General features: G+C 36.1%; 1 protein-coding gene across 1 annotated transcript in view; it reads right to left on the bottom strand.

Moving 5' to 3' along the window:
* LOC116173983 (CUB and sushi domain-containing protein 2) overlaps positions 1 to 24,062 on the bottom strand; it is a 59,948-nt gene that overhangs the window by 3,977 nt on the left and 31,909 nt on the right. The window contains exons 2-12 of the mRNA XM_031491739.1: positions 14,249 to 14,425; positions 8,419 to 8,724; positions 8,246 to 8,368; positions 7,846 to 8,136; positions 7,490 to 7,639; positions 2,368 to 2,544; positions 2,022 to 2,320; positions 1,740 to 1,974; positions 1,517 to 1,690; positions 1,051 to 1,470; positions 822 to 1,001 (exon numbers count right to left, since the gene is read on the bottom strand). Of these exons, the coding sequence (XP_031347599.1) occupies positions 822 to 1,001; positions 1,051 to 1,470; positions 1,517 to 1,690; positions 1,740 to 1,974; positions 2,022 to 2,320; positions 2,368 to 2,544; positions 7,490 to 7,639; positions 7,846 to 8,136; positions 8,246 to 8,368; positions 8,419 to 8,724; positions 14,249 to 14,425 (2,532 nt within the window). The remainder of the gene's footprint in view (positions 1 to 821; positions 1,002 to 1,050; positions 1,471 to 1,516; positions 1,691 to 1,739; positions 1,975 to 2,021; positions 2,321 to 2,367; positions 2,545 to 7,489; positions 7,640 to 7,845; positions 8,137 to 8,245; positions 8,369 to 8,418; positions 8,725 to 14,248; positions 14,426 to 24,062) is intronic.

The raw sequence follows: 24,062 nt of genomic DNA, 5'->3' as shown, positions 1-24,062 counted from the left end.
GAGCCTTTGATCAACATGAGATCAAGTTTGCAGGGAACATCGCCAAGCTTAGCCCAATGGAGAGGAATGCTCAAAGGTATAAGCACATCAAGAATAACAGAAGGAGGAAAGAAGGGAGAAACAAAAAATATGTACCAATGGCATGGGAAAAACTCCTGAAGGAAGAACAATAAGCACAGGTCAAGCTAAATGGAGGAGAACGATTACTGGCCACTCCCGCTACCCCCCACGAGGGAAGAAATAATGGAGATATTATGAAATCTGAAAAAGGAGAAAAATGGCAGGGCACGAGAAGGGCCAGGCCGAATTGCTACAATACGCATCAGATGGCTAAAAAAGGACCTAAATGAATTAGTTCAAGAGGTATGGAACAGGAACTTGGTCCTCAAAGTATGACAGCAGACAGTGCAGATCCCTATACCAAAAGTCAAGAGTTCTCTCTAATGCAGATATTCCATTGGCAACCCCAATCCACAAAATCCACCACACTGTTTGGTATATGTTGCGGCCCAGCGCAATGCCCACAAAAGTGGTGGAGATGTACCTACCCCTGTTAGTTCCTACCAGGGACACATCTCCCGACAGTTGACAAAATTCTGGGAGAGGCGGCTACGCCAGGCATATGCCAAAGTATCAAATATCTCTTGCCTTTGATATTTCCCGAAAAAAGACTTTTGATATTTCCCGAAAAAATCGAGATCGAGATCAATGACTCAACAAAATGCCTTACTGGGTGACCATTCTAAATTTGGAATTGTCCACTACTCATATGGAAATATGTCGACAATTGTAAATGCCCAGCCTTACATTGGGAGACTTACCAACACAGTTGGGAGAATCGGAGCTCCACGTTCCGTTGTCTTGGCAAAGTCTTCGTGACACTCCGTCTAGTTCAAAGTTTGGATCACAACTGTACAAAGCCAAAGCTCCATGGTACGTCGCATTGGATGCCAAGCTGACCTTTCCATTTTCAAGCTTCGGAGGATTTCCACAGTCGACATCTGTAGACACAAGTTGAAATTGGAAAAATTGGTCTCGGAAAATACGTACAAACACAGCGAGGTACGTCGCCGCTCCATTGTCCCGTATCTTCGCACGTACTCAAAGGTTCCCCGATCACTTTGTAGCCCCGTTCGCATCTGTACTTGACAATTGCGCCAATCTTAAACGACGTTGCCCCATTATTCGTAGACTCGGCGGTTCGTATCAATGTTCGTCCATAGGCGCGATCATTTCCTGTAACGGATAGAATGCTGTGCTCTGCCAGGATGGGTTCCGGGCACCTAATTTCTTCACACTTTGGAGACGAGTCGCTCCATTGCTTGTTGGGTAAACAGTATCTTTTTGGAACACCCGTCAGTCTGTAACTGCGGGCGCAACTGTACTGCAGTTCGCTACCAACGTAAGTTGTCGAATTTGTGTATTCCACGTTTCCGTAGAGCAAAGTGGGTACTTTCCCGCAGTCGATGTCTACAATAAATCTGTGATTAGGCGGTTGCTGGTTGTTGAAACTCACATTCGCATGTAGGCATAGACCCCGACCATTCACCACTGCCACTGCATTCGCGTACAGCATCCCCGTGTAGAACGTGGCCTACCTCGCAGTGGTACTCGATCGACGAATGGATGTTGAAGTCGTAACCCACCACGTAACTTCCAGCTGGCACTTCAGGTTCATCACAAGTGATTACTACAAAGGCTCCGAATAAATAAACCTAAATAGTTAGGGTACTACTCACGTTCGCACGAAGGCGCATCGGCAGACCACTTCCCCTCTCTTGTGCAAAATTGCTTCCGCTGCCCATCAAGCCAATAATCCCCGTTGCAAAAGTACTCGATGATACTATCAACACTAGTGGTACCATTAACCAGTTCGTATTTTCCGTTGTCGATTGCGGGGGGCGTACCACAGTTGACATATTTACAAGTCGGCGCTTTCCCCATCCACTCCCCTCCTAAGGCGCACGATAAGACCTACAAGCAAAGGGTTGCGGTTTCCCCAAAATTGTAGACAGACTCACACTTTGTCCAAAAATGATATACCCAGGCTGGCAAGTGTAAACGGCTGTATCTCCAGCCCTATGCCCGCTAATCTTCACGATACCACCCGAAATATAGGCCGGATCTGGACAGTAGTCGAACAGACACTTCGGTGTGGACTCGGACCAAGTTTCATTTTCTTTGCAGTACCGAGTTTCTCGTCCGAGCAACGTATAATTCTCGTGACAGCTGTAAATGGCTTTGGCCCCGTATGTCGTGCGATTATCGACCATTGACACAGTACCGTGTTCCAAATCGGGTAAACCCCCGCATTCCACATCTGCAAGAGTATGGCTTGAACCGATTCCAGATGAGGACGCGACTTACATTTGCAGGAAGGCGCCGTTCCAGACCAAAAGCCTTCTTTGCCACAATTCCTCGTGGCGTCCCCAATTAAAACGTGGCCGGTGGGGCATTCGTATTCGATTTTGAAACCCACGTCGTAATTACTGCCTTTGATTGTTGTGTTCAACTTTTTATCCGGACTTCCACAAGATGAAGGATCTGTAAACGGGTTGTTCGCGTGAGTTCAAAAAATGTCTTACGGCGAGTTGAATTACTTTGAAACCAGGCGCTTTCTCTCACTTCTGTATTACATTAACGTATTTATCGAATTACACATTGTTTAAATAAAGTTTATTGCCTTTACGTGAAATACCAAACACTTTCATTTTCCAAAGTAATTTGAGGCGAGTTTCCGCTACATTTGCTCTGCTTACATTTTTTTTATTGCAAGGAACATATTTAAATATTAAATTGGGTTGTATTAAGTAGCTTTGATGAATTATTTATGCGGTTTCGTTTCAACCGTTGCCATTCAAATGGTGGGACTAAATTATTAATGCCGTTCTCCGCGGTTTTGAAGATCCTCTACAAGAACTAAAATAATTGGTTTCTAGAAGAAATAGTCAACAAATCTTCTTCGCCCTCCAGAAGCAGAGGGCACCCTTCAAACCCGTCATTAAAAAAAAGTTCTCCCTCAGTCCATACCAAATTAATTCGCTAATTCAGTAAATGAGAAAGGCGGTTAGAATCTATCTAACCAGCTCACCTTGTTTGCATCCGAAGGGTATACTTTTACTACCGCATGCACTCACTGCCTACACAAATTTTCTGTATTTGAAAATAAAGCGGGACTAATATGTCAACATCTTTTGCCTGATCCACTCTACTTTATTTTTTAATTTATACTGTTGCGTCAAATGGGACATCATTTCGTATTTATCGATTACTCAATTCTAAGATCTTCGGAATACTCTCTTAGAATCTCGCAATATGATCACTTTTTAACTGTATACCAGGTTTCCAGCAATACACGCTTGTTGGAACAGATAAGGACAAAGGATTGTTTTACTACATGTAAATGAATGTTAATTCCGGGAAAAATCCAAAAAAATTCCAAATTAACCAAAATCAGATATAGATATAATCTCAAGTTTCCGAAAGGTCTGTCAGAATTGAAGAAGTAGAAGAAAATCATATGGTGTGGTTCAGTTGAATTTTCCCATTCAGTACCCATTTTTTCGTGGTTCAAATTCCAAACTCGTGCCGATAAACCAAAAAAGTTATTAAAATGTTGCTAACGTTACACCAACACGACCAAATTTCCAAATAAATCGCTAGTGGTCGCCTCATTGTCTGGGTCTGGTGTTAAATTACACTCTGTAAATTAGTCTTCTTTAGTTACTTTTGCAACTCAGCTAATTGGGAATCAAGATGTGTGTTGTGTGAAAAAATGCTGGTTCTGCAAATTTCAGATTCACAGCCCCAAAAGCCGTTTAGTAATGGTAGAAAGATAATGGCTGACCAATAGAATTGTCACGTAAAAAATTCCCCCATTGTTGGGCGTTAAAAAATTAGTTATCCCTAGTAATTAAGAGAGGGAATTATTTTGAAATAAATTTAAAAAAATTGCGTTTGGGTTATCGAGCTAGTAAGGGCACGGTATACAAGAATTCGCGTAAGACTTTCTGTCTGTACTAGAAGCATCTGTGGTAAAATTTAAAAAAAATATCCCCACAAATAAAAAAGCACAATTGCGCATGCGCACATTAATTGTCAAGATTTTTTTTGTTGAGGTGCTAGAGCTATAAACCGAATGCAAAAAGAATGAACTAAATATGTTGAAAACTGTAAGAGTAATTAAAGCCTCGGACGGACGGATAATTACCTGAATATTGTATTGAATTGTGTAAAGGCATTTAATGCACTTCCTTCAGATATTAGAAAAATTAAAAATAAAAATAAATTTAAAGCTGCACTTAAAAACTACCTAATGGACCAATGTTTTTACAAAGCAACTGACATGTATATGTGATAGAATATGTGATATAATATTTATATTTTGTTCTTGTGTAATAATTTTTATGTATATGTGTGTTTTTTATACCAATCTTTCATTGTGACCATGTCTATGTCAATAACGTTGATCAGAGACAATAAATTTTTAAAAAAATAGCGCCTTCCAATATGAATTGAAAAATGCTCTAAACATACAGAAAATTTCATTAACAGTATAAATTTCAAATGAGCAGTTGTTTTAAAGAAGCTAACTATATTCTTTAAATTTGATTGTAAATGTAAACTGTTGTCTTTCCCCGAACTTGGTTTACCTCTCAAAAATTTCAGTTGCCATTTAATGATTTGATTAAAAAAGTATAGAAATTAATTACCAAATTTTTGGGTCTGTTTAATGTGTATTTTACCAGGAGCATTGTAAATAGAATGAGCTGCGTTATTTTTTGTAGGTCCTTTCCAATCTTGTATATAAGTATCAATCCATCGGAATTCCGATGTCTTCAAAATTTGGTGTTGAGAAATATTTTATCATGAAAATAACAAACCTAAACTTTATTTTTGAAATTTCAATTCTTAAACCGTCAACAGAAACATCGTCAGATTTTAAATTATTCCTACGCGCAGAACATTATTTAAAAAATTGCTTCATAAATAATAACAAAAAAAATAAATAACTACTTTTTTTTATTTTTGGCCATTTTTATAAAATTGAGATTTTTATATTTGGCTGCATAAATAATTAACATACATTTTTAAAAAGATTTAAAAAAATAGTTTGTATTGTTATTATTTATGAAGTAATTTTTTTAATATTTGGCTTTGCTTCTATAACAAATATTGTTATATCTTTTTCTGCTTTCGGTTTATCCGGAAATGGTCTTAAATTTGAAATTTTAAATGGAACACCCCGTACATTTTATTTTTAGCGGACGCAAAATTAAAAAAACTGCATAAGAATTATTCTAATTGAAGGTTTTTGTTCGATTCGCAAAATGATAAAAAAAAATAAAATAAAAAATCCTTCTAGCAAATCGCATTATCTTTGAAAATCGAAAGTAGAAAAAAGGAGACATTACAATGAATTATTATATGCATTTGTTATTTACTGTGATTTTCATTTTAATTTTTGTATATGTTGTATACCAAATTCATTTAATGTCTTTTTTCGACTTTCAAACAAAAACCGAGCATAAATAACATTTCTTATGCAGTTCTATACTTTGCGTCCGATAACAATAAAATATACAGGGTGGTATATCTAATAACAAAAGGTTAGTCATTTCCGGATAAACCGGAAGTCGGAAAAAATACATTAAGTGCATTAATATTTGTTAACCTATACAGGGTGGGCCATCAATGTGTGAGTGGAAGATTCTGGGTTTATTGACGCACATATTTAAAATTCATTGTCGGGACATTTTAAAGGACTCTCTTAAATATTTTCGACAAAATTACAATTGGATTTTAAATGCATAAACCCACAATCTTCCACCCATGCACTCATGACCCACCCAGTATAACCATACCAACTATTTAAAAAATTGCTTCATAAATATTAGAGATAATTGAATATTTCGACTAATCATCCAGACCTTATCGATATATAGTTATCGATTATCGGTCATTAGCGATAATCGATAATTATTGGATATTATGGATAATCGAGGTCTATCCATATGTCGATAGACTTCTATTAACGGTAATTATCAATAAATGTTCGCAGTCCTATTGGCGATTCATTTTTATCTCGTATTGCATTGTGGTAAAGAATTACTACCGACTTTTTTGACGTTTTGAAGCACCAACTCGATGATGTCGGTCGGTCTGTCTGTACTCTCATTTCCGTCTAAAGGGCTAAACCGATCGGAACCAAATTTGGTACTCATATTCTTAGACACAAAATGAAGAGCTAAAGAGCTTTTGAAAAGAATCGCGCATGCGCAGGTGTACGGGTGGGATCAGCCAATTTTTTATATAAAAGATTAAATGCGTTTCAACAGCAAAGTTGCCATAATCAGCGAACAACTATCATGACTGAGGACACTGTTTCATTCAAAATATTTTTAAAATATACCTACAAAATATTTTACAGTAACCGGCACTTAAGAAGACTATAGGGGACTATGGGCTAATAACTAATTTAGAGCTGTCGATATCAATTTTAAAACATAAACAATTATTATTATAGCAATTATAGGATCTGATAGAAACTTGAGAAGAGCGATTGAAAGAAACCAATGGAAATTCAAGCATACATGAGAATAAACTCGAAAAGGCGCTTGGGAAGAAAAAATGAATCTTAGATTTTGAGATGGCAATCTGGAAACGGCTGAAGAAAAACTTGAAGGAAAACTTGGGAAACTTGAAAGCCGTTTGAGTAAATTGAGAGAAGCTTAGGAGGAAGAATCATGAGAAATATCCATAACGAGATGTTTAAGAACAATGTAACAAGTGGTCACTTTAGACTTTATCTTTTGTTAATTAGATTTATATATATACCGCTTTATAGCGAACAGAAACAAAATTACGTCTGGACATAAAAGGCGTTAGCAACGCGTGTATTTTTCAATAAAAGGCGTATGGGTATTATCTTTCAAGATAAGCGAAGAGAGGTACTGTGCACTCGGTGATTTTAGACAAACGAGGTTGATCAATATTTTTTGCAGGATTTAAAGATTTAGAAGGAAGAGATATTGAACGGATTTTAGGGAATAGAAAACATGAGATGATCTTAATACATTTTAGAGAAACTTGATGGGAATTTGATACGAATTTGAAAGTTCCTGAAAAAAAACGAGGGGCACCAAAACGAATTGAAAAACTTGAGAAGAAAACTTTGGCAAAGCTCAAGGTGTCACCCCTAAAACCAAATTTTAAACTTTTATTTATTTATTTTGCTTGATTCACTTTCTCAGCGATTTCAATGCTTTTACTTCTACACTTAATTATTTAAAACGTAGGTACCATTTCCGTGGCCGTTCATGAAGCCTAAAAAGTACAAACTTGACAAGTTTGGTACAATGCAAAACACTTTCGGGCGATTTCACGCCAGCATTGTCGATGACCGTGAGTCACATTCAACTTTCCAAGTCTAATTTTACACAAGGTAGCGCGAATTACTTACACAAAGAGTAAAAAAAACGGAACTTACTGTGCTGACAAATCCAGTGGAGATAATCCAGGTTGCAACCGACGTCGTTCCAAAGCCATCCCCGACCACCGTCCAGAACCACGCAGTTCTGCTCCCCGTTGTAGTTGTTGGGTTGGTCCTTTCCCCAAGCAGGGCGCGTTACCGTCTCCCCTACGGACAAATTTAACACAGCTATTACTAGGCACGTTTCCAAACTTTTTGTTTCGATTTAACTGTGCGTGCGTAATTACAGTTCATCAAGTGGGCAAAAAGTTCGTAATCGACATTTCTTCACAACCGAAAATGTTTCATAACATCACCATTATCGTTGAAGCGTAGAAATATACATTTAGAGAATGAACCGTGTAATAACCTACCATTAACCCATTTCCAAACTCTCGACGTGAATCCTGGCTCTTTTTGTACCCCGATCCATACTAATTGCGTCTTTAACTTCGCCTTTCTTCTCTCAAGCTCCGCGTGTATGAAGAGTGTGTCACCGGGTCCTAACGAATGCACCAGATCGCCGTTGTGGCTCTTGCAGTAGGCTCGAGCCTCGGCAAATGAACCGCCGCGACCGACGCCGAATTCGTAGCATGTCCTTGCGAACGCTGCGAGCTGTGCGTCTTCCGGTGCCAAACGCGGCGCGCAGCGATCCACCGAAAATTCTGCAAGCAATAAGGCAAACCCGATTAAGGAGAAACAAAGACCGGACGTGGTTTCTAAGAGAGTCACGAAGCGGCAAGATTCGCGAGGATTATGAACAGAGATAATCACCTTCCGTTGTAAACACTTCCACCTCGCATAACGATAGGGAACCTTCAACTCCCACAAGCTGCAGGAAGACGTACTGGCCGGTCAAGGATCGGGCGCACGTGAACGTTTTGGTTACACCTTCGTCTGGAAATTGAAACATAAGTCCGTGGAGGTGGGCGAATCGAGATATTTACCGACTGTTCCGGGGAACCAAGCGCATAACGGGTTGCGTTGCAGGTCGGTGCTGCTGTTCCCCACGCGAATCTCGATATCTTGGAGAGGCTGATGACCGCAACATCCCCTCGTCGTCACCCTGACTACTTTTATGGCGTACGGACGCAGAAGATCCACCGACCACCAAGGGCTCACCTCCTTTTGCGTTTCGGTACATCGCTTTCCGTCGTGTTCAGTACTTTTTTCTCCGTCGTTTGCGTTTATGGCACCTCCTCCACGTACCGAGGAGGATTGATTTGCGGGTTTCCGAAATGCGACGTTCGTGCCTGTAACAAGAGCAATTACAGTTAATGACTTGCATTCGATAATACGAGATATAACAAACGAAGAACTTGTAAGCCATACATTTTATTCCAGTGTGACGAGTGCCACATGACATGAGACGAAGTAGTTTAACCATTGAGTGAAAGATTGTGCGAGATGGTTAGTTTCCCTTCATCTTCAAAACTGTATTTTATAGCAGAAGGCATATAAATCATTGCAAAGCTTCTGGCAATTCTGAATTTAATTTAGACGTAAAAAAGAGCAAGCTCAGGTTCTGAGGTCGCAGTCGTTTCCATAGAAACAGCATTGTCATATGTTCTGAACGTCATTTTATATCATACTACGCGAGCCATTTGAAATAAGAATGACAGATGTCATTAGAATGCACAGTCATCTGTTTCACTTTACCCTTGCCTCGTTTATTTTATTGTAAAGTTAAATTACGTGTGAAAAAAATAAGTTTAATCAGTAAATAATTGCATTGTTTTATTTTAAAATTGATCTCCGGTCATTCCGACAAGAGTTTTTTTATCGCAATATTAGGTGAAACTGTCCTAACACACGTATTAGTGAAAGTGATGTTTTTCCACCATCGAAAAGCCATTTTATTATCTGTAATTGCAACGAACAAATTGTTCGTCTAAATCGAGAAAGCGAAAGCAAAGAATTAAAGTTCCCGAAGCAACATCAGTTGGTTTTTGTGTTTGTTTGTGCGTTCTATTAACGGATTATTGACACTTTAAGGCAATTACTATTTATTTCATTAATTTGTTCAATCGATCGCTGGTGCGTGGCACTTAGGCCCGGTGTGCCTCTCTTTCTTATACATTTATTGGTTGATTTTTCTCAAATAAATTTGTGTCATCTGTAAATGATCTATTGTGTGTTTTATCGAGCACTAAATTACGACCCAGGGATCAGAGTTTTCCTCAAAATTCTGAAATTTTACGAAACACAGGTCGAATTATGATCCGAAGAATCTTAGATATTGTTGTGTAAAATGTATGTAGTATGGCGATGTCTAATTTTTGTTTATATATCCGCATTTTAATTTGTTTATTTTGTTTATATAATTTTTGAGAGTTTACGTGTTGTAAGATAAGGTAAAAGTTTATCTCATGTTTTTCTCCTTTCGTAGATAAGAGTTGCTCATCACTAAAAATTAATTTAATTTATAAATAGGTGTTATGTTATTTAGATAAGTACATTGTGCGTATATTGGAACATGGACCGGTGACCTTTTGTCGTTTGCCCTTGGCCGTTTTGTGTAGTATCGGGTTTTGTCAGTGGCCTACCGTTGAAACTACGTGATTAAAATGTGAGACGTTTTGGAAAGCACTGGATGTCTCAGATGCAAATGAAACATTAAAATTTTGGAAAATGGGCTAAAAACCCTGGTTTCAAAGTTTCAAATTTGATGCTACGGGCACCAGACACACCGCTGGAGATACATTAACCTTTAAAAATAATGCAATCACTTTACAAAAATCTTATTTCAGCAACTTTTAAACAATGTTAGTCTGTATATGAAAGAAACAGTGTCTTGATTTAGCTTTGCTGAGTTTGCTTTTTGGACAGTTCATACAGGGTCATTGTAAAATGTAGCGTCACTTTACTTTCTGCCTTCAGCGAGTACAGTTTTATTTTTACAAATTTTATAATTCAATTCTAATGTACCTAAATTTTTGCTGTACATAACAAAGGATAATGTGCTCAGTTGTAATGTGTACTTCAGCTGCTTATAACTGCGAGTAGGTGACCCTTGAATTTGGTTGCTATTTGCTTGTTTGTTATTCCTATTTTGATTTATGTGAAATTGGTCAGTTAAAGTTCATTTAGATTGACTTCAATTTTTTGTGTTTGCTAATTTTTTCTTTTGGTCTTTTTTAAATGGCATGAACTGTTTCGCTCGTACAGAGGTAAATGTCGAAATTGAAAAATTACTTAGCGGCATTCTTCCCGATATACAACTTTAGCCTAAGAGTTACCGTATCAAGAACCTTAGATACATTCTGGACTGGGGGAGGTCCGGCTAACTAACGATGTATTTCATGTGTCTACTTGATGCAAGAGACTTCGGAGTGTTTCACAATTGACAAGTGGGAAATAATGTGTGAGTTGCTTTTAAATTCCTTTGCGTTGGTCACTTTTAAGCATTGCATGCATTTGGCTTTAAATGCATTCAGTCTAAATTTCTATGAAGTCTTTCTGCACTTTTTATAAAATTTTTAATAAACTTTCTTTTGCTTTTCAAATTCAATAAACTAAACAAATATAGAAAACGAGCTCCTGGGTATGGCTATAACATGTGCAAAACCAAATTTTAAACCTGATGTTAGTTTTTCTTTTATTTAAAGTGTATATGTATGAAATTTCATTTAATTGCTTCCATAATAAGAAAGTTGGCACTGCGCATGCGCAAAACCAAATTTTGAAACTGGCGTTATATTTGGTTTTGGTTTTATTCATTTAAATACCTTCATAAATAAAAAAGGCTAGATAACGGGCATAGGGATAGGATTACATCTGTTTTAAGAGTCGTATAGTATTACATTAGTAAACTCATCATGAAATAAAATCAACGTAGAATTCACCGAGCGTGCAAGTTTGAAAGGAGATGGGCTTGATTAACAGCCGTTCGGGATTGGTGGCGCAAAAGATACTAACCAATAGAAAATACGGACATCGCCAATTTTTAAGTTAATTCGCCATTGTTGGTGTGAAAATTAAAAGAGGGGATCATTCAGAGTTGAATTAACAGATAGATGATATCTCTCAGCGATTAAGAAAAGAACGCAAGTACTTAATTAAGAAAGAGGACGTTAAATTACAATTTTCTATGTAAACATCGAGTTTAGTTGCGAAATCCAATTATATTTTTTGAACAAACAAGGGCAGCTTGGGAAAAGAATAAAATTTTGCGCCAACTGAAAACTGAACTCAAAAAATTGCTCAAGAATTGCGTGGGATTCGTGGCGAATTAAATAAGTCGCGGGATACATGTATTTAAATCATCTCACGTAGTGAAATTGTAACTAAAACTGTCGATAGTTTCAACAATAAACTTAGTTCAATCGGTATCATTGTGGGAGATGTCTTGAAATCATCTTTTTAGCGCATTTCCACAAAAAAAAAAATGCGCTATTGTTGGCCACTTTGTCCGTCCGTCCGCTACATTTGCGACGCTACTAGTTCTTTATCAGAGCTATCGTTCTACTTTTTTCGCTATTTGGTTCGTTATGATGTCGAGGCTTGCACCAAGGAAGGAATTTTTTCTGCGTTTATTGCTAAAAAAGTTATTGTAAAAAAACCAACAAACCGTTTTTTACATGTTCCATAATTTTACACTTTTGCCGTTTATTAACCATCCTAGAGATCATTTATAATTTTATATTGTTGTCTGTCGTCTGTCTGTTGGTCTGTCCGTCTGTTCCTGTGCCTGTCTGTCCCTCTATCTGTCCGTGTGCACGATAATTTTGTTTGCTTTTGCTTTGCTTTTACATCTCCGTTAGTTATGAACTGAATTGCATGAAATTCAATATGGGCATAGCCTTAGCCATATAATACGCAATGCCAAAAGTTGAGTCGAATCGATTCAAAATTCACAGTGCCCTTTTCGCATCTCGGCCATTTATAAACCGAATTGCAAACTTTTTTCTTATAAAAGTATTTGAATGAAATTTGATACATAGGCACTTGGAATAAAGGAAAATCTAACGCCAGTTTCAAAATTTGGTTTTGCGCATGCGCAGTACAACTTTTTTATTTATGGAAGAATTTAAATGAAATTTGATACATAGGCGCTTGGAATAAAGGAAAATCAAATGCCAGTTTCAAAATTTGTTTTTGCGCATGCACAGTGCCAAATTTATGGAAGAATTTAAATGAAATTGATACATAGGCATTTGGAATAAAGGAAAATCTAACGCCACAAAATTTGGTTTTGCGCATGCGCAGTGTCAACTTTTTTATTTATGGAAGCATTTAAATGAAATTTGATACATAGGTGCTTGGAATAAAGGAAAATCTAGCGCCAGTTTAAAAATTTTATTTTGCCCATGCGCAGTGCCAACTTTTTTTATCTATGGAAGCATTTAAGTGAAATTTGATACTTTGGCGCTTGGAACAAAGGAAAATCTAACATTAGTTTTAAAATTTAGGTTTGCGCATGCGCAGTTCCAACTTTCTTATTTAGAAAAGCATTGAAATGAAATTCTTCTCATAAACTGAAATTGAAGTAGCACGTCAAAAATGGATTGCCCATGTGCAACGCTATCTTTCATATTTGTGGCCGGATTTTTACGATTTTAACAGAAGTTGCATCTTACAAATGGGAAATGAATGCAAGTGGAAATGCGCTTTATGTAAATCGTTTACGATTACTTTTTAACTTGTTTTGCATGTGCTTATTAAGAGCTTAATGACTTTCTCAAATTATACTCAATCAACGGAGTGTACGGCTGTACGCAGATTAACGCTTTTAAAATAAATTTTCATTTACCAGCAACAAAAAAACACCGAAATCGAGCAATTGTAATAAAGAGAAATTACAACACATTACCAAATGGCTCCTTTCCGCGGAGCAGAATTAACGAACCACCTTTAATTGTAACCATCTGTTACAACATAAGTAAAACCATCAAAAATGCCAAAAATTTAGTCAAGGGTAAGCTAGCCGACGGCAAACAATAATCCATTTTTTGTGGTACAGTTTTAGTTCAGAATTTTTTTAACGAAGGAGAGTTTCAACCCTTGCTTATGTAATAGCCCATTAACCCATTCATTTTTGGAAATCACCAATTTTTTAATTTTTGAAAACTTTCATTATGTATAATAATAAGCAAGGCATTTCTTTCTATTGCTCCAACTTTATTTTTAAGATCTCCATGCTCTTCTTTTTAACGTTAAGCAAACGTATTTATTTATATTTATTCAATAATAAGACGCACCGTTAACAAAGCATTAATCGAATAGAATCCTTGTGATTTTGATCTTTAATTTTTAGTCTTGTTAACAATTTTATTATACCATTTCTAGAACGTTCTAATGGATTGCGTTTTTTTATGTACCTACGGTAAAGAATTATTACGTGCGGTGTTACTCACACAGAATAGTTTAGAATAAATAGGTATACGCTTCTAATTGTATGCTTCGTAATGACTTCGTTACATAGTTAGACAAATAGAGCACATAAATTATCATTACAAGAAATCTCTACATGGCTTCATTGTCTAAGGCTAAGATGTGCACTGACCAATCAAAAATAGGGACCATAAACGGCTCCATTTTGTGTCTTTTATGCTTCTTTTCTTCTCCTACACCCTATAAAGCAGAGTTCCTCTCTCTTTTATTACACTTATAAGGCTAAAATGTTACCACCTGGTAATTTTTCGAAAATTCATTTGTGTGTTATCAAAATATTCATTTCGTGGTCGGTGAAAATATTTTAGCCACCTGAGGGATGCGACTAAAGAGTGAAACCGAAGGCCGGAATGAGATGTAATGGACAATACGAATAACACGTACCGCAAAAGGGAAGTTCTCCAATCCATTGTCCCGACGGCGAGCAAGACGCCAACGTATTGCCGAAGGTCTCGTAACCCTCATCGCAGATATAAGTGGCGATCGTCCCCGGCAGGAGGGTGTCGGAGCTTAACGATAACTTCGCATTGATCGGCACTGCTGGATGAGCACATTGAATTTCTGTAATCAAAAGATTATAATTAACATAATCATAATAATAAATGCATCGATTGCGCAATTATTTACAGTAGTAGGTCAATGAATGGATGGTGCGCTGTCTAACCTTGCATTGAAATCACCAGCTTACGTTTTGTTTGCTCTGATTGTTGTTGCTTTCTCAAACAGTATCGGATTTTTTCAGACACATTGTATAATAATATCTTGATATCGAATTTTGAGTTGTGTATTACCAAACAAACGCCTATCGCAATATGTACAGCCTTGATTTTTATGGTAAACAAAGAAATTTTTAAATAAATAGGAAATTGTCCCGGTCGTACAAGAAAGGTTTACAGCTTAGCTCATACATCTAGATATTTTGGAGTTGAATTTAACAGTTCCTGATGTTCAAGAACAATTAGATTTGTCACTCTGAAAGTTCAAAACAGTCAAAAATCTAGAGTGAGAGTGTTTTAGCCTGTATGTATTTTTTAAAACTGGAATCGGTCTTCGAAATTCTTTTTAGTAGACACGCTATAAGGGTGTTTTTGGATTAGATGACATTTCAGTGCAAAAAAATCCACAGCTACAGGATCAAATCGCTCAAAATTTGAAGAATAACGAATAAATCCCATCTTCTATTCAGAAACCATGGGAATTAAAACCACAGTTAGATCATGATCGCGTGTAGCCAAAATTTGTTTAACTGGGATCCGCCCCCAAACTTTTAGTAATATGATTGTGTTAGTTTAATAGTTGTGAAAAGGAAGAATAGATTCAAATTATACAGCAATAAATCATCTGCAAAACCAAAAAAAGTGTAACAATCAATCATTTGTCATAAGAAAAGATTGTGTAATCATTGAATTGTGAAAGGTAATTTTGTATATCAGATATCTACGTTGTTCAAGTGTAACTGTTATGAAATACGATAGCGTTGTTCACACCACAGAACTACAATAGTACTTCGTAAAATTCGCCTCGTGTGCAATTAAGTAGCGAATTAAATCAGCGTGGGAGTTATTTTGTACATGTAGGTCCGGGGATTCATGTTTTAGTTCAATATATAATCATAAATCAGACATTGGAGCGATGTAAAAGACCAATATGAATCTTAAAAACTTTACCACCCTCTGAGATGTTGCTATTTGGGTTTCCTAAAGGTTTCTGATATCGTAAGTTTAGACAAGGTCTTATTATATATTTGATTAAGTCACTCGAAAGGGTTTCTGAGTATATTTTGAGCCCTATTTATTTTTATTAATTTTGGGAACATGAAAAATGTTTCAAATAAAAGATTTAGCATTTTATTTGTACTGACTGAAAATGTAGCAACTGATTGAATTCAAGATACATTTTCAATATCTTTAATGGGACACCCTGTACGTTCTAATAGTTTTGAGTAGCCCTGTACATTTTTAAAAAGTTTAGACATGGCACAAGGAACAAAAGGGTCTCAGAAAGGTCTTGACTTTCGCGAAATGCAGTCTCTATTCTCTGTTGATAAGTATCGCCCAAATTAACTACCGTCGGGTTCATTACTATTGTGTAGACAGTGTCAGGTGGACGATATTTAGGCTGAAATAATATCGAAGATAATAATAGGCCATCCTGTAGGTACGAATGATTTAATTTAATTTAGATCTGAAGGATTTTTTACAAATAGGTAAGAATGGAACTGGTTTATTTCATTGGAATTTGTTATTTTAGTGTGTACCTTGCCATTTTAGAATTGTTTTTAATTGATTAATTTCTTGTTTAAATTTTATCAATCGTGTAAATGCGTTTATTTCAATTATAAGATGTGAAAATTGCGTTAGTTAAAATAGGAACATCTGGTCGAGCGCATTTCATTGATATCTGGTTTTGCAGGTATACGATTTTTTTGCACCTTAATTTCGGCGTCGGTTGGGACGCACGACGTCTTCTATTGAGGTGATGGTTTACCTTAAATTATAAAAAAGTTGGAAGGGAGGAGGCGGTTCATGTCACTATTGGTTAAAGAGCGCGTGTTTCTTTGTACGCTAATTTTGCCAAGTAATTGTCATTTCTGTTTGTTTAAAAACGCTGTTTCGTGGATATTGGATTAATCAGTGCAGAAGTCAATGTTTTGTGAAAAGTTAATGTTGTTGAAAAAGCAGTTTGTAGTGCCTAACGAGATCTTGTTAGAATGTTCTTTTGTGTAATAAATCTCAAAGTGTTTCCCGTTTGAACAGCCATCGCATTGATAATTAGTAATTAAGCCTGTTTGTCTGTTTGTCATTCTTTCAATGGAGTAGAAAAGTGGTGGAGTCTCTTGAAGCTTTCAGCGGGCGTTTACGTATGAGTGCTAAAAGCGCGTTAATATCGCAAACCAGATTAAGGAATTATTGTTTGAAAAGTACTTTTAAGACTTTCTTTGTTTATATGTATCGACCGCCTGCGCGTGGGGTTAATATAACAGGCTTATGTCCCCCTTTATTGAAAAGGTGTATACAAACACTGATGAGCAGTTATGTTTTTATCGATCGATCTGGGACAAGTTCGTCATTCGATCTATTTTCAAAACAAGGGTATTTAGCTCTATTAAAATTTTTTGCCAAAATTTTCCTGTGGTTTTCTAATCTTTGCTTACTGCTGGTCTTATTACAAAAATCGATTGCTGATCGATATGAGACCAATCGAATTTGGAACCATTTTTGAAGCTTTATTAGAAATTAGCTGTCTTGTAATAATTATTGTTGTACTGTATTGATCGTCGATTCGTATTCCTCTTTGTAACAAAGTCCAACTATCTTATAGTACAAGATCAACCTTCACTCCTCCGTTTACCGAGTGAAATACTTTTTTTTTAGCAACCAACACATTGCCAATCGGTTGCCTAAAAAATTAAATCAAGACTACCCTTAATTAAAATTAATGTAATTAATATTTCTGTCTGCTTTTATGACATGGAGACAGCGCATGCGCATTCTCTTACATTACTGTTCCGCGTGAGAGAGAGGGAAGCAATGTAACAGCTACTTTTGGTGTACACAATACACATGAATGGAAGAGAGTGCCCATGCGCGCTTTTCATGTGATAGAAACAGACAGAAATATTAATTGCAATAATTTTAATAAAATTTTAGGCAGCCCATTTGCAATGTGTTCGTTTACATATCAAGATTACTAAAAAATGTATTTCACTCGGTAAACAGATCTTTCCTTCTTTGCGTCTTTTTTACATACAAATATCCATGCCGGAACCCAGATTAGAACCAGGGAATTTTCTTAGAATCTACATCTTTAGAACTTGTAAGGGGAACTTTTCAGGGGTTGATTTCTTATAAATTTTGTTAAGGTTGCGTACTTTTACAGTATTAAGGAGTATACGGGGTGTTCATATTAAAAGGTCGGTTTCGAACAAAATTAGTATTCATTCTACATTTTGAAAAATCCGTAGATTCGTAATAAAATTGACGATTTTATTTTGAGTCACTGGTTTCCTTGTGTGTAGTGAAAGATTAATGGGTTTGGAAAGTAACTGGCGACAGTCTGTCGGCGATTGCAAGAGATACTACTATCGTAATGGGGTGTACGTGACCAGAACTGGTCAGTCAAAAAAGATCTGCGGATCCCTGCGAGATGCAGAATTTCAAATTTCAAATTTGGAGAGAAAAAATTAGAAAAGCAAGTAAGGATGCGTCAAGGAGAAAGAAAGTGAAGGGTATTCTTCTATGTGCCAAAAGATACGTGCTCGTGAGATCAACTTTTATGCGGGTAGTTAAAAAAACCAAGTTCGAAAACACGGAGCGCTGTTGTACGGGCTTATAATAATATAATATAAAGTGATTAAAATATTTTCCACGGGATGCCAAGAGAATTTTGGATCACGTGAAAGCTGTGCTATATGTGATTATAAATCGACCAGAATTCGTTAGATTAATCCACCGGAAAACAAAACTCAGCGGAAAAATTCTTACAAATAACGTGTATTTTTATATTAAATGCAGGAGTTTTATTATTGAAACCGTAAAAAATAGAAATATTCCTGAACGATTCGATCTGATTATTTTGTATTTTTGTTATATTGTAAAGACAAAATTATTTCATTGTAAAAAAGATTGGTGTAGAGACTCGGCCAGGAGTAGTCCAGTTTTTCATTTTTAAGTTCAACGTTAAATTATGAAAGTCTTCTAACTGAGTCAAATATGTGAATTAGAGATTTCAATTACTGTGTTAAGAGGAAACTGATATTCTGTTTTCATGTACAAATTTAAGGGGCCACACATCGTATCGTAAAATTGTGTTTAATAGATTTTAAGTTTGAAGGCTGTAGAGGAAGGATGAAATCGAATTATTTTCAATATTTTGATTATTGTGGATTTACTTGCTTTGAAGGTGGCCCAAGGCGTAACAGAGGATTTACAGCTAAAAATCAAATAAAGCCCGTTTTACTCGCTGAATTCGAACAAGGTAATTTAGTAAAGTTGAGCTAGCCGTGGATACATTTTGGGCAAAAAATTTAACTCTACCGTAAACAATTTTAAATATTTCGTTTAAATAAAGTTTTATATAATAAATTTAAATGAAACGTTCAGGGATTTGCCGACCATGTTACAAACAGAATTTGTTAACAATTTTATTTTTAGAATCCTTAAGACTTGTCTTAAAGAATATTCGATTAATCTTTCTCTTTCTATGCTATTACCTACTCGAAAAAATTCGATTGTTAATCGATCTGCGGACATGGCAACAATTTCAACTATAATTTTTCTCGATTATTCAATGAAATTTCCTTTTCATTGATAATAATGATCTCGATCCAATTCACCGGAAAAAAACATATCTCTCAAAAATTAAAAGTCAAGGCGTGCACGTACACTTGGCAGGAAATACAAACTGTCGTTGCTAGCGGAAGGAAATGAAAGCGAATTCAAATATTGATGGGAAAACTGCCCAACAGTTCTCGAAATAACACATTAACCTAGAAGTGTGTTACAGTATAATTACAGTTGGACTCGATTTTGGAAACTCGCACCTATCTTTCTTTAGGAAGGCGAGTGTTGTTACACAAATGTTTTAAAATCCACTCTGACAGGATCCAGGACTTTTACACAAAAATCTGGCTACAGTTTGCAGCTTTCGTTTGTATTTTCTGAATCTCCGTGACCTTTTCAAGTGTTTGCCTTGCGTTCGAAGTACTTTGATGTTTTGATTTTACCATTCTCACCAGCACGATATAATTACCGAAAGTTGCCTTCAAACGAATGTCAAGTGTCGCAATTTTCACATATCAGAAGATTACTCGCCTACACAACAATGCTCGATTAGGAAACTACACAAATATAAATCCATGCGAACCAGTAGACTTTCGTCCTCGTTTTTAATTTCATTACTTACAAGTTATGAATTAGGATTAGTTTTAATTCGGATCTTCTCAGTACTTTCACTTTCTGTGAGCTTGGAATGTTTTAATTCAATATTGGACGTTGCTTACAGTTATGTCAACGAGACGTTTACTGCTTGATGCACACAGATAAAGCTAAAGGAAGAATAACAGTAGTTCAGCTTCTGCTCTCACCTACTTTGGGTGAACAAAGAATGATTTGGTTTTTCTTCTTCCAAATTCCACTAATGGCTATTGCACGAGTTCCCACGTCTCTAACTGTTAAAATCTTGTCATTATTATGTAATTCGTGCAATTGCGTAATTAAAGGTCACGGACACTGTACGAGTGTCCACAGTAACGGATTAAAAAGCGTGATGTACGGGGTGATGGCCGAAAAGGCACACTTTCCTCGTTTGTGGCAGTTCGTTCACTGGTAAAGGTTATCCATTGCACAATCCCCTTTAAACGTTTGTGACTAAATTAATAATGGTCTGCTTTACACTGCAATTACGGTGAAAAGATGTACTGTACACAAAAACCTTTGCGGTTGTGTAAATTTTTAATGAAAGTTTTTAATTGTGAATTCCAAAGGTAATGCTCAGATAATTAATCACAGATGATTTGCTTCGATTCTACGCCTCCAAGCAGTAGAGCAAGTAATGAAAGTTTGTGCGTCTAAAACTATTATTGACACAAATACATTGAATAAAACATCGAATGAAAAATTGTGTTTGAAAATTGCTCCGGGTGCTCACGCTTCAAAAACTCGCAGTTGTTTATTTTTAAAACCAAATCGGGTCACTAGTGAAATCGTGTTTTTATAATTCCATGTATTGCTGGTATTTGTTACTTACAGGGTTGCTAAAGTACGAAGGAGTAGAAGGGTGGCCCACTGATTTTTTATTCTGCAATATAACGTCGAAATTTTTGATATTAGGTTTCAAATTAAAAAAAATGGTTTGGTCTTAGTGTACGTCCTTGTCCTTTTTCGGATTTGGAGAGGTTACCAATTAGTGCATGGAGCTTGTATCTTCTAGGGGATAAACATTGACAACCTGCACCCATACGTTCAAACACCTAACCACCGTGTAGGTGACTGCACTCAAGCTAAGAGATTGGCCTATTGCTCATAGATATATGTTGTAACGCTTCTTTATGGATAGGAAACGGGATTGACCGACTAGCCAGGGAAGAGTTAGGTTTCCTAGTGAAACAATCCTGAGGGAATGTAAACCCGTATAGGGTACACGCCAGACAGGCACAAAATCCTGCAAAAAAAAACAAGTTAAAATAGTAAACAATTTACACAAAGCACTTGCATTCATTTTCCATTTGTAAGATGCAACTTCTGTAAAAATCGTAAAAATCCGGCCACAAATATGAAAGATAGCGTTGCATAGGTGCAATCCATTTTTGACGTGCTACTTCAATTTCAGTTTATAAGAAGAATTTCATTTCAATGCTTTCATAAATAAGAAAGTTGGCACTGCGCATGCGCAAATCCAAATTTTGAAACTGGCGTTAGTTTTTCCTTTATTCCAAGTGCCTATGTATATTTAAATACTTTTATAAATAAGAAAGTTTGCAATTCGGTTTATAAATGGTCGAGATGAGAAAAGGGCACCTGTGAATTTTGAATCCATTCGACTCAACTTTTGGCATTGCGTATTATATGGCTGAAGCTATGCCCATATAGAATTTCATGCATTTCAGTTCATAACTAACGGAGATCTAAAAGCGATCGGACATTTCTAAACAACACGGACAGATACATGTACAGACAGACAAAGGAACAGACTAACAGACAGACGACACACAGCAATACAAAATTATATACGATCTCTAGGATCGTTAATAAACGGCAAAAGTGTAAAATTATGGAACATATAAAAAACGTTTTTTGGTTTTTTTCAATAACTTTTTTAACAATAAACGCAGAAAAAATTCCTTCCTTGGTGCAAGCCTCGACACCATAACGAACTAAATAGCGAAAAAAGTAGAACAATAGCTCTTAACATAAAGAACTAGTAGCGTCTCAACGAACGAGCGGACGGACGGACAAAGTGGCCACAATACTGCTTTTTATTTTATTTTTGTGGAAATGCGTTAAAAATGAAGGATCATACGAGTTTGCAAAGCTCCGGCACTCGGGAGTCTGACTTCTTGTCTGAACAATTATCGGTAGCTACCAGGGTAGCTACCATATACAGGGTGTAGAAACAGTTTCCGCACCATGGGATTTCAATGCTAATTTCTTTATATCAAAATATTTTCTCCCCTAATTAATTTAGAGAAAAATTGCATATAGGATTCTTGTAACTTGAAAAAATCCGAGTCTGCTCATGTCCTCATTTATTATTTTTCAATTTGGGAAACCGGAAAATTAATACAATAGAATTCAGGATTTGCGTAAAAATTGATGGTGATTTGTATTAACATCACTCGTGCCGTGAAATTCTTGAAACAAAAATTATAATTATAATTTACAATTTCCTTAATTTCTCGGATTTCCCACCACAAAAAATGACAAATGAGCACATGAATAGACGCACAATTTTACAATTTACAGAAAATGTATTTACAACTTATCTGTAAAATAATTCGGGGAGAAAATGTTTCAATATAAAGAAATTACTATTGAAATCCCTAAACCGTTTCCGCACCTTGTATAATCATAACATAATTTCAGTAACAGATTATTAAAGTCACCAATTCCGTATCTTTAATCGATAAATGCAACAGAAAATCTTTAACAAGTAATAAATATGGACAATGAGTCCACAAGCGGAATACTCGCTACAATAAATGCATGCAACGATACAACTAGGGCATAAAGATACACAAAAATGTAAGCTTAAATTAATGTTGAATGACCAACGCATATTAATACGGGCCATTTGTGCTCAAACGGACATCTAGCGGGAAAGTTGTGGGGTAGTTTTGATTTCTTTGATTCTATGTATGTTTTGGGGTGCTGAATCCGAATCTGAGGTTTGCCAACAAAATTTCATGACGCAACATTGAAAAAAATACAAAAGAAGTTGAAAAAGATATTTTTTTGGCAATTTTGTGCTTACAACTTGAAAACTATCAACTTTTCGTAAATAACCCTCCTATTCAAAATGAAAGTACATAAAATTTCCTACAGATTCCTCTATTTAGTTTTTTTCCTCGTTGAACCGTTCGGGCGCAAGCGTCAGTTGAAAATTGGCGTATTTCGGCTGTATCCGCAAATACCCATCTTTTATTATTATTTTATTATTCTGTGCAAATATAAATCCGTACTTTTCATTGTCTACCGGCCTCCTCAAAAGATTTTATAACTGCTTCCGTCTAGTATAAAACTCTCTCACTCCTTCGCAGACCTTCTAAACGACATCGACTCACAATCTTGGATAGTGTATTTAAAAGACCTAAACATTGATAGAACAAACATTCTATAAAACTCAAAGTGTACGTGATTCTTCAGAACACCGGGGCAAGAGGGATAATGCCGTTGAATAGGAAATCAATATACCCCTTTTGCCATTTGAATTTTTGAACTAATAATGACCACAGCGCAACTTTTCAAAATTCAAAAATAATTATTGAAACGTATGCTACGGTAGGGTCTTGTAATTTCTTTGTCTGGTTCGGAAGAGAGTGGGAATAGTTTTAGATAACACAGTACCTATAATAAGTATTATATATTATAAGTAATATAATAATATATACCGTTTTTCGTTAGAAATTAACTTTTCATACAATTCTGGGCTACAATAAACACCTTGAAAGTTATGTAAATGAAAAAAAATCACCCTTACTTATAAAGTTCAAATAATAGTAGGTAAATGCAAGGAATTCACTTATTGACGACTCTTAATATTAATTTAGGGTTTTAGTGCGAAAAAAACTATGTTTTGTGGAAGCAGCCGAAATACGCCAATTTTCAACTGGCGCTTGAACCCGAACGGTTCATCGAGTAAAAAACTAAATAGTGGAATCGGTAGGAAATTTTACGTACTTTCATTTTGAATAGGAAGGATATTTCGAAAAGTTGATAGTTTTCCAGTTGTAAGCACAAAACTGCCAAAAAAATATCTTTTTTCTACAACTGTCAAAAAAACCTGTCATTTTCTGAAGAATTTCGAAGCGCGAAGTACTAGATTTTTAAACGGTTAATTAATAAGTAAGGTTGCCCATGACAACGTGCGCGAAATCGTCAACAGTGAAAAAAAGTATTTTGCGCACGTGACAAAGTTGAACTTAAACAGCAAATTTAATTAACAATCGGTTCAGTTGTAGAAAAAATATTGTATATAACGC

This window comes from Photinus pyralis, unplaced genomic scaffold (genome assembly GCF_008802855.1).
Source record: "Photinus pyralis isolate 1611_PpyrPB1 unplaced genomic scaffold, Ppyr1.3 Ppyr1.4_LG6, whole genome shotgun sequence".
In the NCBI taxonomy this organism is placed as follows: Eukaryota; Metazoa; Arthropoda; class Insecta; order Coleoptera; family Lampyridae; genus Photinus; species Photinus pyralis.
Note: the sequence above shows the minus strand (reverse complement) of the source record. Positions and strands in the feature narration are given on the sequence as shown.